This window comes from Piliocolobus tephrosceles, chromosome 6 (genome assembly GCF_002776525.5).
Source record: "Piliocolobus tephrosceles isolate RC106 chromosome 6, ASM277652v3, whole genome shotgun sequence".
NCBI lineage: Eukaryota > Metazoa > Chordata > Mammalia > Primates > Cercopithecidae > Piliocolobus > Piliocolobus tephrosceles.
In genome coordinates, this window is record NC_045439.1 from 33,436,895 (window position 1) to 33,449,781 (window position 12,887).

The 12,887-nt window shown below is 42.3% G+C and overlaps 1 protein-coding gene across 1 annotated transcript in view; it reads right to left on the reverse strand.

Moving 5' to 3' along the window:
* RBM25 (RNA binding motif protein 25) overlaps positions 1-12,887 on the reverse strand; it is a 65,824-nt gene that overhangs the window by 36,696 nt on the left and 16,241 nt on the right. The window contains exons 3-5 of the mRNA XM_026455190.1: positions 11,150-11,199; positions 8,550-8,717; positions 1,942-1,999 (exon numbers count right to left, since the gene is read on the reverse strand). Of these exons, the coding sequence (XP_026310975.1) occupies positions 1,942-1,999; positions 8,550-8,717; positions 11,150-11,199 (276 nt within the window). The remainder of the gene's footprint in view (positions 1-1,941; positions 2,000-8,549; positions 8,718-11,149; positions 11,200-12,887) is intronic.

Sequence of the window (12,887 nt, forward strand, 5' to 3'; positions counted from 1 at the left end):
GGCCGGGCGCGGTGGCTCAAGCCTGTAATCCCAGCACTTTGGGAGGCCGAGACGGGCGGATCACGAGGTCAGGAGATCGAGACCATCCTGGCTAACACGGTGAAACCCCGTCTCTACTAAAAATACAAAAAAAACTAGCCGGGCGAGGTGGCGGGCGCCTGTAGTCCCAGCTACTCCGGAGGCTGAGGCAGGAGAATGGCATAAACCCGGGAGGCAGAGCTTGCAGTGAGCTGAGATCCGGCCACTGCACTCCAGTCCGGGCGACAGAGCGAGACTCCGCCTCAAAAAAAAAAAAAAAAAAGAAAAAGAAAAAGATTTGTTTCTCAATGAAAGAATGACAGAATTCTTCAAAACATACTACTGATGAGGCCGCGGACTTTGGGAGGCCAAGGCGGGCAGATCATGAGGTCAGGAGATCGAGACCATCCTAGCCAACATGGTAAAACCCCGTCTCTATTAAAAATACAAAAATTAGCTGGGTGTGGTGGCACGTGCTTGTAATTCTAGCTACTCGGGAGGCTGAGGCAGGAGAATCACTTGAACCCAGGAGGCGGAGGTTGTAGTCAGCCAAGATCACGCCACTGCACTCCAGCCTGGGCAACAGAGCGAGACTGCGTCTCAAATAACATAGTAGCTGGGAGCGGTGGCTCGTGCCCGTAATCTCAGCACTTTGGGAGGCCAAGGCAGGCAGATGACCTGAGGTTGGGAGTTTGAGACCAGCCTGACCAATAAGGAGACACCCCATCTCTACTAAAAATAAAAAATTAGCCGGGCATGGTGGCACATGCCTATAATCCCAGCTTCTCAGGAGGCTGAGGCAGGAGAACCGCTTAAAACCAGGAGGTGGAAGTTGCAGTGAGCTGAGATCGTACCATTGCACTCCAGCCTGGGCAAGAAGAGCAAAACTCCATCTCCAGAAAAAAAAAAAAAAAAAAAAAAACACCACACAATACACATCAAGTACAACTACTGACCACTTTACAGAAAATACAGAGGATAGATAGATTAATGGCAAATTATAGTACTGGAGCTGCATTCAGCAAAACTCAACTTAAAAAATACTATTGCACAAATGACCCAGTTTCTTCAACAAATAAACTGCAAGGAAATTAGAAATAGAATAATTTAAAATATTAAGAGTATGGTCAGTTAGCTCAGTTGGTTAGAGGATGGTGCTAATAATAAAATATTAGGAGACTTAAAACAAATTGCCAACTAGTTGCAATGTGTGGACTTCATATAGATCCTGAATCAAATGAACTATTTAAAAAATTGACACTTGAGGCCAGGTGTGGTGGCTCCTGCCTGTAATCCCAGCATTTTAGAAGGTCAAGGGGGGTGGATCATCTGAGGTCAGGAGTTTGAGACCAGCCTGGCCAACATGGCGAAACTCCGTCTCTACTAAAAATACAAAAATTAGCCAGGCATGGTGGCACACACCTGTAATCCCAGCTACTCAGGAGGCTAAAGCAGAACTGCTCCAACCCAGGAGGCAGAGGATGCAGTGAGCCAAGATCACACCACTGCACTCCAGCCTGGGTGACAGAGTGAGAATAGGTCTCAAAAGAAAAAAAAAAAAAAGTTAACAAGCCATGATTGTCTCTTTTTCTTCTCCCTTACTAACACTAACTTCTAATTGTTCCATCTTGATCATGCAGTCATTTCTTGAGACAAAAGAGACTTTTGAAAGCACAAGAAACCAGTTAAATTGAGCAATTTTAATTTTTTCCTTTCCTGTTACCTTTTTTCCTCCTTCAGATCTCAATTCTCAGCCAATATTTTCCCAAACTGCCTTTTAACCCTATTTCAATAAAAAAGAGCACAAAGAGTGCTAATAAAATAAGTCTCACCAATAAAGACAATAAGAGTAAGTCATGCAAACTGACGTTAAGCACACAGTTTGTTAAAGTGATTTCAGCAAATAGGAAAAAAATGACATACCTTGAAGCTTTCCGGAAGCACCTTGTACTCTCTTCCAGCTCAAAACCAAACCACATTTCTTAAAAAGAAAACAAAACAAAAAGATTGCTACCATTTAACAAAATAATTTTTAATGTAACTAAAAGCAAAATTATATTTCTACTAGGGGTAAAAAGCATAAAATAAAAAACCAGCAACTACATTTGTGAAAATTTTTGCAATTCCCACAAACTTATCACATGAAAGAAATGAACAACAAATCATTTAAAGAAAAATGTAAATTCTTACTGATTTTTCATGTGCAGAACATTGTTACCTTTCATTAAACTAAAAGTTTCACATCACTACTTATCCTAACAAAATAAACACGTAAACCTAAATGCCTAAAAGTAGAATGGTTAAAACAAACTATAATAAATTTAAGTAAATATTATGAACCTAGAAAGAAACGTTTTGAAACAAAAATGTATGTATTTATAAAGGATTTTTTTTCTTTTGAGACAGAGTCTCGCTCTGTTTCCCAGGCTGGAGTGCAGTGGCACGATCTCGGCTCACTGCAACCTCCACCTCCCAGGTTCAAGTGATTCTTCTGCCTCAGCCTCTGAGTAGCTGGGACTACAGGCATGCACCACCACACTTGGCTTTTTTTTTTTTTTTTTTTAAAGTAGAGATGGGGGTTTCACCATATTAGCCAGGCTGGTCTCGAACTCCTGACCTCGTGATCCACCCGCCTAAGCCTCCCAAAGTGCTGGGATTACAGGCGTGAGCCACTGCACCCAGTCATCAAGGATTTTTAACATGGGAAAACGCTTGATACGGTATGCAAAAATAACTTGGGAAAAGAAAATGCAAATACACAAGACTTTAACTATAAACAAAAACAACTTTCTGTAAAACAAAGAGAAATATTCCAAAATGTGAAGGAGGGCAGGTTATCTGAAGGTGGGACACTATTATACTTTAAAAATAAAAGCAGGCCGGGCACGGTGGCTCAAGCCTGTAATCCCAGCACTTTGGGAGGCTGATATGGAAGGATTGCTTGAGCACAGGAGTTCAAGACCAGCCTGGGCAACATAGGGAGACACCGTCTCTACAAAAATAAAAAAATTAGGAAGGCGTGGTGGCACGCACCAGTGGTCCCAGCTACTCAGGAGGATGAGGCAGATAGATGGCTTGAGCCCAGGAAATCGAGGCTGCAGTGAGTTGTAATCATGCCGACCATACTCCAGCCTGAGCAACAGAACCAGACTGTCTCAAAAAAGAAAAATAAAATAAGGTTCCACCCGGTTAAAAAAAGACAGAGGGAGGGTGTAGGTGAGAAATCTTCAGAGAACAAGAGAAAACCAATGGAAACTTGAAACATGGCATTAAAAATAAATATTTCAATGGAAATCTGGAAGGCAAAGTTAAGGACAAATCCCAAGAACCCATACAAAAGAGTAAGAGATGGAAAACAGGAAATCAAAAACACATAGGTCAACCTGGAAGTTCAACATCCAGAGTTCCTGAAGAAAAGACAGTAAAAACAATTCTCAAATAGCCCAAAAATTTCTCCTGAAAAAAGTCTCCAGAACGAAATGGCCCACCAAGGAAGTGACCAACACAATGATATAAGAAAAGTAAGAAAATCAAATAAACATTCACAGAATTTCACACAATTGGGAACTAAAACCTCCAATCAGTCAAATCCACACTGGGAGAGGCATTCCAGGGTAAAACAGGTCACATACAAAGAACATTCAGAATGATACGGGACTTCTGAAAACGATAATTAGATGCTATAACACCATAAGGCAACACCTTCAATGTGAGGAAAATAAGCTTCAACATAGAATTCTATATCCAGGTAAACTACTGACCACATGAATAATCAAAATAAAAAGCACTTCAGATTTAGATTCAGAAAAGTTACCAACCACATACCCATATATACCATGTACATCGTGTATAAAGGATGTATCATCCCAGTATAACAGGAGCTACTATGTATCGGCACAAGCAAGATATAGGATCCAAACCATCCAACTCAGGAGAGCAATGAGGGGAATACTAGAAAAGACAGAAAAACTCCAAGGATAAAAGTAGACTTAGAGGAACCAGAACACATGAGACGAACAAAGGGACCTGACAGGAGGGGCTCTAGAAAAGAAGGGAAAAGAATCCCAACACTTTGGGAAGCCAAGGTGGGTAGATCACTTGAGGTCAAAAGTTCGAGACCAGTCTGGCCAACATGGTGAAACCCCATCTCTACTAAAACTACAAAAGTTAGCCGGATGTGGTGGCAGGTGCCTGTAATCCCAGCTACTCAGGAGGCTGAGGCAGAAGAATCACTGACCCAGGAGGTGGAGGTTGCAGTGAGCAGAGATCGCACCACTGCACTCCAGTCTGGGCAACAGAGCTAGACTCTGTCTCAAAAGTAAAATATTAAAATAAACAAGAAAATGGACTAGGCACAGTGGCTCAAGCATGTAATCCCAGCACTTTGGAAGGCTGAGGCAGGCAGATCACTGGAGGTCAGCAGTTCCAGACCAGCCTGGCAAACATGGTGAAACCCTGTCTCTACCGAAAATACAAAAATTAGCCGGTGTGGTAGCAGGGGTCCATAATCCCAGCTACTCGGGAGGCTGAGGCAGGAGAATTGCTCGAACCCCGGATGGCAAGGTTGCAGTGAGCTGAGATCATGCCACTGCACTCCAGCCTGGATAACAGAGTGAGACTCCATCTCAAAAAAATAAAAGAAAAGAAAGAAAATGCAATCAGAGCACATGACCTAGTTCTGCTAAAACTATTTACATAATAACACTTATTAACATAACAAGTTTGCCATCTTGTAACACCTGTAAGGAAGCTGGGGAAGAGAGATTGAGGCCTTTAACAGTTTAGGCCTCAAGCTACTATGTCAACAGATAATACCAAAATTACGAAGAACAATAAAAAGGGCATATTTAAATAGGAATAAGGTACTTCACAACACAATGTAAAAGTCTAACTAAACCTCCACTGTTAAAAAAGATGTGTAAGAATAGAAACTTGGACATAACACTGCTGCAGTAAGTATAAATAAATTGGTGTGGAATTATCTTGTAAAGCTGCAGATAAGCATGCCCTAAGACTCAGAAACCGCACTTCTATGAGAATATGTGATGAGAATCTTTACACATACACCTAGGGAGAAAACATTAGCGGTAATAACATTGCAAAACAGAGACTTCCAGAAGCAGACAGGAGCAAACACATTTCTACCCTCCAGTACCTTCTGACTTTCCTGAATTCCATCAGAGCAGAGTTAGTGCTAGTTCTCTGCAGACCCCAGATTAGGCCTTGTGGCTGCAGTGAAAAGAACCCCAGGAGAAAACTCAGGAATGAAAACAGAGTAGGGCTTCAGACTGAAATTACCAAAAATTCCATGGAAGTAAAGGAAGAAAATGAAACTGAGAAACCCGAAACATCCTCAGACCAGTTAATTAAAACTGAGAGAGTGCCCAGGAGATCGTTTTCTAAAAGAACAGGAATTTCTTTTTTTTTTTTTTTTTTTTTGAGACGGAGTCTCGCTCTGCCGCCCAGGCTGGAGTGCAATGGCCGGATCTCAGCTCACTGCAAGCTCCGCCTCCTAGGTTTAGGCCATTCTCCTGCCTCAGCCTCCCGAGTAGCTGGGACTACAGGCGCCCGCCAAATCGCCCAGCTAGTTTTTTGTATTTTTTAGTAGAGACGGGGTTTCACCGTGTTAGCCAGGATGGTCTCGATCTCCTGACCTCGTGATCTGCCCGTCTCGGCCTCCCAAAGTGCTGGGATTACAGGCTTGAGCCACCGCGCCCGGCCAAGAACAGGAATTTCTTAAATGTGAAGAGTTGAGGCAAGAATCATGAATGGTATAAAATAGTTGCCCAGCATCTCAGTGGGGCATAAGGAGAGCAGGCAACAATATTTCCAGAGGATGACAAGACTGCAGGAGTCACACTGAACTACTCATGAGCTGAAGCACAGGTTGATAACCCTGGCCCTGTCCTTACAGAGAACCTACACAGGACTCTGGGATATAGATGAAGAATGACATATTTGCAAGTCCTCTCAGTGCAGAATATAGTCATTCTTCTAAACTCCTTTTTTTGTGTGTGAGACAAAGTCTAACTCTGTCACCCAGGCTGGAGTGCAGTGGCGCCATCTCAGCTCACTGCAACCTCCGCCTCCCAGGTTCAAACGATTCTCCTGCCTCAGCCTCCTTAGTAGTTGGGATTACAGGCACCCACAACTACACCCGGCTAATTTTTGTATTTTTAGTAGAGATGGGGTTTCACCATGTTGGTCAGGCTAGTCTCAAACTCCTGACCTCAAGTGATCCACTCGCCCTGGCCCCCTCAAAGTGCTGAGATTACAGGTGTGAGCCACCGCACCCTGGCCTTATTTTATTACACAATCATTCAGCACTATTTCACTTAACAATGTACATTTATCATCAAGATAAAATCTTTTTTTTTGAGATGGAGTCTCGCTCTGTCGCCCAGGCTGGAGTGCAGTGGCGCGATTCGCTCACTGCAAGCTCTGCCGCCTCCCAGGTTCACGCCATTCTCCTGCCTCACCCTCCCAAGAAGCTGGGACTACAGGCACATGCCACCACACCTGGCTAATTTTTTTTTTTTTTTGTATTTTTAGTAGAGACAGGGTTTCACCGTGTTTGCCAGGATGGTCTCGATCTCCTGACCTCATGATCCGCCCGCCTCAGCCTCCCAAAGTGCTGGGATTACAGGCATGAGCCACTGTGCCCAGCCATCATCAAGATAAATCTTAAAAACTAAGGTTAAATAAGTGAATCAACAAGTTTACCAAATTTAAACAACTTATTACTATTCAAGCTCAGAATAAAACTTTATTTATTTATTGATTTATTTTTTGAGACGGAGTCTTGCTCTGTCACCCAGGCTGGAGTGCTGTGGCCAGATCTCAGCTCACTGCAAGCTCCGCCTCCCGGGTTCATGCCATTCTCCTGCCTCAGCCTCCTGGGTAGCTGGGACTACAAGCACCACCACCTTGCCCGGCTAGTTTTTTGTAGTTTTTAGTAGAGACGGGGTTTCACCGTGTTAGCCAGGGTGGTCTCGATCTCCTGACCTCGTGATCCGCCCGTCTCGGCCTCCCAAAGTGCTGGGATCACAGGCTTGAGCCACCGCGCCCGGCCCAGAATAAAACTTTAAAAGGAATCAGTCAATCATCATCGGATGCTAAAATCAGTGTTTAAGGTCGCTGGTGAAAAGGACTCACACAGTCTCAAAATATTAACCCACACCAGGTGTGGTGGTCCATGAATATAATCTCAACACTTTGGGAAGCCAAAGCAGGCGATTTGCTTGAGGCCAGGAGTTCAAGACAAGTCTGGGCAACATGGCAAAACCTTGTTTATACAAAAAATACAAAAATGAGCCAGGTGTCATGGCACATGACTGTAATCTCAGCTTCTCGGGAGGCCGAGGCATGAGAATCGCTTAAATACAGGAGGCAGAGTTGGCAGTGAGCCGAGATCTCACTGCATTCAGCCTGTGTGACAGAGCAAATCTGTCTCAAAAGTAAATAAAAATCTTTCATTGGATCATGGATGAAAAATAAAACAACTATTAATATTATGGCCATTACTGGGAAAATTAAATATGAACTACATGTGCATTAGTTAATAATACTATAGCAATTTTGTATATTTTTTTGTTTTAGAGACTCTCTTGCTCAGACTGGAGTGCAATGACAAGATCATAGCTTACTGCAGCCTTGAAATCCTAGACTCAAGCAATCCTCCCACCTCAGATTCTGAACAGCTAGGACTACAGGCGTGCATCACCACACCTGGCTTTTTATTTTTAATTATTATCATTATTTTTCTGAGATGGAGTCTCGCTCTGTCGCCCAAGGTGGAGCGCAGTGCCGCGACCTCAGCTCACTGCCGCCTCCATCTCATGGGTTCAAGATTCTCCTGCTTCAGCCACCCAAGTAGCTGGGATTACAGGCACATGCCACCACACCTGGCTAATTTTTGTATTTTTTGTAAAGATGGGGTCTCACCATGTTGGTCAGGCTGGGCTTGAACTCCTGACCACAAGTGATCCACCCACCTCAGCCTCCTGAAGTGCTGGGATTACAGGCATGAGCCACTGCATCTGGCGCTATTATATTTTAATTTTTTGTAAAGATGTGTCTCGGTATGTTGCCCAGGCTGGTCTCAAACTCCTAGCTTCAAGAGATCCTCCTGCCTCAGCCTTGCAAAGGACTGGGATTACAACTACAGGCAAAAGCCATTGCACCGGACCAAATTTCATATGTGATAGTGGCATTGTGATTCTGTCGCAGAATGTCCTTGCTCTTAGGAGATAAACAAAGGATTCACAGGTAAAATGTCATGTCACAATTTACTTCCAAATTATCCAAGAAAAAAGTGTGCGTGGTACATATGTGTACATAAAGTATCTAAACATGTTCACTGATGAATCTAGGAAAAGAATACAAATGTGTTCACTGTACTACTTTCACCTTTGCTGCAGGATTGAATTTTTTTATAATAAAAAGCAATCACTGAAAGTCTTCTTTCTGCTTAAGTTTGAAATGTAGAATGATAAAAAAAATTTTAATGAAAAATGAACAGTTTAACTTACAGCTAAGAGTTGTCTTATAAGCATGTCTGAGGCTTTCTCGGAAATGTTGCCAACAAAAACAGTAGTAGTAGGACCACAATTTTCATCATTTTCTTTAGCCTTTAAGCCTGGATGATCCTTTCTTGCACCCAAATGCTTTCCAACCATAGATACAGTGGGTACTAAGACCTAAGGTGAAGAAATGAAATAAAAATTGATTCAGCAATTAAATTTCCTATCCCAATTAACATTAGGCTAAAAACATCAGGATTAAATAAATACATATAACACATTATTTATGCTTGTATACTTCTAAAACTCCTGAAGTGCATAGCACATTTCATTAATGCAAACTTATTTGTGACAAGTAAACCTCTACTACTAGATTACCTTTCTTCTTAAAAAAGAAAAATAACCAAGAAAACTTTGTTATGTTTAAGACATAATGTTTATTTTTATTTTTATTTTCTGAAACGGAATCTCGCTCTATCACCCAAGATGGAGTGCAGTGGCGTAATAGCTCACTGCAACCTCCGCCTCCTGGGTTCAAGGGACTCTCATGCCTTGGCCTCTCAAGTAGCTGGGATTACAGACGTGTGCCACCACGCCTAGATAATTTTTTGTATTTTTAGTAGAGACAGGGTTTCACCATGTTGGCGAGGATGGTCTTGAACTCCTGGTCTCAGGCGATCCTTACCTATGTCGTAAACATTTAAAATTTATGCCTTAGACCAAGTGCGGTGGTTCATGCCTGTAATCCCAGAACTTTGGGAGGTCAAGGCAGACGGATCACCTGAGGTCAGTCTGACCAACAAGGTGAAACCCCGTCTCTACTAAAAATATAAAAAATTAGCCAGGCGTGGTGGTGCACACCTGTAAGTGCAGCTACTCAGGAGGCTGAGGCAGGAGAATCGCTGAACCCAGGAGGCAGAGATTGTAGTGAGCCATGCCACCATTGCACTCCAGCCTAGGCAACAAGAGAGAAACTCCGCCCCACTGGCCCACCGCTCAACAAAAAAAGACATAAAACATTTAAAATTATCAAATAGATCCAGAAATTGGTTTTTTTTTTTTTTTTTTTTTTTGAGACGGAGTCTCGCTCTGTCGCCCAGGCTGGGGTGCAGTGGCCGGATCTCAGCTCACTGCAAGCTCCGCCTCCTGGGTTCACGCCATTCTCCTGCCTCAGCCTCCCAAGTAGCTGGGACTATAGGTGCCCGCCACCTCGCCCGGCTAGTTTTTTGTATTTTTTAGTAGAAACGGGGTTTCACCAGGTTAGCCAGGATGGTCTCGATCTCCTGACCTTGTGATCCGCCCGTCTTGGCCTCCCAAAGTGCTGGGATTACAGGCTTGAGCCACCGCGCCCGGCCCCCAGAAGTTGTTTTCATAATTTTACTCTCAGTACTAATATAAAAGCAAATTTCAATTATCCATGCTAATCCTCTAGCAGAATATTCAAATACTCCACAGCACTCTCCCCCATATTTTGCCTTTTATCAGTTATTTATGCTATCTTATTTTCCCTTCATGATGTTCAACTTTCCCGGGGAAGAAACACATCTTTGTACTTGACACTGAATTCAGCAAGCACCCTCAGGAGGCACTGAATAAACAGTGGTGAAATGGGAGAGCTGCTCTACTCCTAAATTCTAGCTTTCTCTAGCCTGAAATACAAGGAGGAAGAGTACATGCCTGAGGCTTTCAAACATGGCCTAACTCTTGGTGTCCAATGCAAGAAAAGCTGAACTCCCCTTTGGCTGCAGAACCACATCTTCTTAGTGGTCGGCCTCACAGCAGATTCTCATTTGCTCACGTAATTCCTCTCTCCCTTTTACCAAGAATAATACTCCTCACCCCTTTTCAAAACCCAGATATTAAAAGACACTGAAAATAAAGAGACCTACCCTCCCTCGTAGAATTCCAAATAAAAGTTAAGAGAGTTATTATTTATTCATGTGCTACAGTACAGCAGCATTCTTAACAAAGATGCTTGTAGTGATCAGAAGATTTGATGAATGTGGAGAATTAAGGTTCTCCACATTCAATTAAGGTTCAAGAAGAAAATAATGAATGAGAACATTTCAGCAGAAGAAAGGTTTTAGTAAAGTCTTACAAAGCTTGAACATACCACACTAGAGGACAGAGAAAACTAAGATAAAAATCGCCTGGAAAGGGCGAAACATTAGGAAGCTAGGAGGAAACGTGTAAAAGGTACTCCACACAAATTTCATTTCAAAATTTTAATTTTTACAAGGATCATTCCTATGTTCTTTTAAGAGATCACACATGTCACATCCTTCTCCCATCTCCCAGGACCAAGATGAGAAAGCAATGAAGAGCCAAAGCCCTAAATCTGTAATAACAAGCATATGAAGAGTCTAGAGAGTAACAGGAAAATCACAGAATTATCTACTTAGGGAGCACATTGCAGGTGCAACTGCATATATGCACACCTAAGTGAAAATGATACTTATTCAAATAAATGATATGCTATACAGGGGTGCTCTCATTCTGTCCTTGTTATTCTTTTAAATACTCATAATGTATTTAAGTTTATCACACTGTTTAGCTTAAAAGCACTAGCACTACCATAACTCATGACTCTTCCTTTAAGTTATACTTACAGTTGGAGCAGGAGCCATAATGCTCATTGGTACAGGAATCATTGGGGTCCCTAAGAAAATAAAAACCACACTGATTTTATATGACTGCATTCTCTATCAACAACATGCCACACAATTAAGTATCCTTACTCATAATTAACATAAGTGGAAATACAGGACAAATGAAAATGAAATACTGATAAATACTACCTTATTTTCAAAAAGAATGTGCTATCAGGTTGGTCCATACGAACTTACAAAAAAAGACTATTCTGAAAACAAAACGGCCACCTCAATATGCTTTTGACTTAAAGAGCATAAAATTCTGGATAGTTATCAATTCGGGTTCATATGGTTCAGTGATCCTCAAAACCAACCAATACAGACTGACTTACAGGTGAACAATAATATTAAAGAATCCTTTAAAAGTAAAAACAGCCAGGCGCGGTGGCTCACGCCTGTAATTCCAACTCTTAGGAAGGCACAGGCAGGAGGATAGATTAAGTCCAGGAGATCGAGACCTGCCTGGGCAATATAGTGAGACCCCATTTTCCACAAAAAGCAAAAAAAAAAAAGACCAAAAAAAAAAAAGTAAGACACGTGGTACAACATGGTGATACGGTCAGTAATGGTGTACTATATTCTTGAAAATAACCAAGAGAAAATCTACACTTAAAACCTAGAGTGTTTGCACAACAGCAGAAAAAATAAGTATGTAAAGTAATATACCATGTGTTAATTAGCTCAATTCAGTCATTCCACAACATATACGTTATTTCAAGACGTTGCGCACGATAAACATAAAATTTTCTCAAATAAAGTAAAAACAAATCCTTTGAAAGTTATCTTAAGCATCAAATGAAGAATTTATGTGGAAATCTAAGGAGAATCTTGTTATTCCTGGTTCTTTCACAGAAAACAAAAATCATGGGCTGGGCGCAGTGGCTCACGCCTGTAATCCCAGCACTTTGGGAGGCAAAGATGAGTAAATCACCTGAGGTCAGGCGTTTAAGACTAGCCTGACCAACATGGTGAAGCCCCATTTCTACTAAAAATACAAAAATTAGCGAGGCATACTGGTGTGTGCCTGTAATCCCAGCTACCTGGGAGGCTGAGGCAGGAAAATTGCTTGAACCTGGGAGGCAGAGGTTGCAGTGAGCCGAGATCACGCCATTGCACTCCAGCCTGGGGGACAAGTGCAAGACTCTGTCCCCAAAAAAAATAATAATAAATAAAATCATGCTTGTAGTTATAGCTACTCTGGAAATTGAGGCACAAGGATCCCTGAGCCCAGGAGTTCAAGGCTGCAGTGTGCTGTCATCGTGCCTGTGTATAACCACTGCACTCCAGCCTAGGAAACATAGCAGAACTCTAATTCTTTATTGAAAAAAAAAAAAGGCAAAGAGTGGCGGGACACGGTAGCTCACACCCATAATCCAAACACTTTGGGAGGCCAAGATGGGCAGATCACTTGAGCCAACATGGCAAATCCCCATCACTACAGAAAATACAAACATTAGCCAAGCATGGTGGCATACACTCATAACCCCAGTTACTAGGGAGAGTGAGTCAGGAGAATCACTTGAACCCAGGGGGCGGAGGCTGCAGTGAGCTGTAATGGCGCCACTGCACTCCAGCAACAGAGTGAGACTCTCTCAAAAAAAGCCAAAAAAAAAAAATTCAAAAATGTGAAATCTTTTCTATAAACCCAATCTACTGGTAAGGAAATTAAAGCACAGATTCTCCATAACCACCCTTC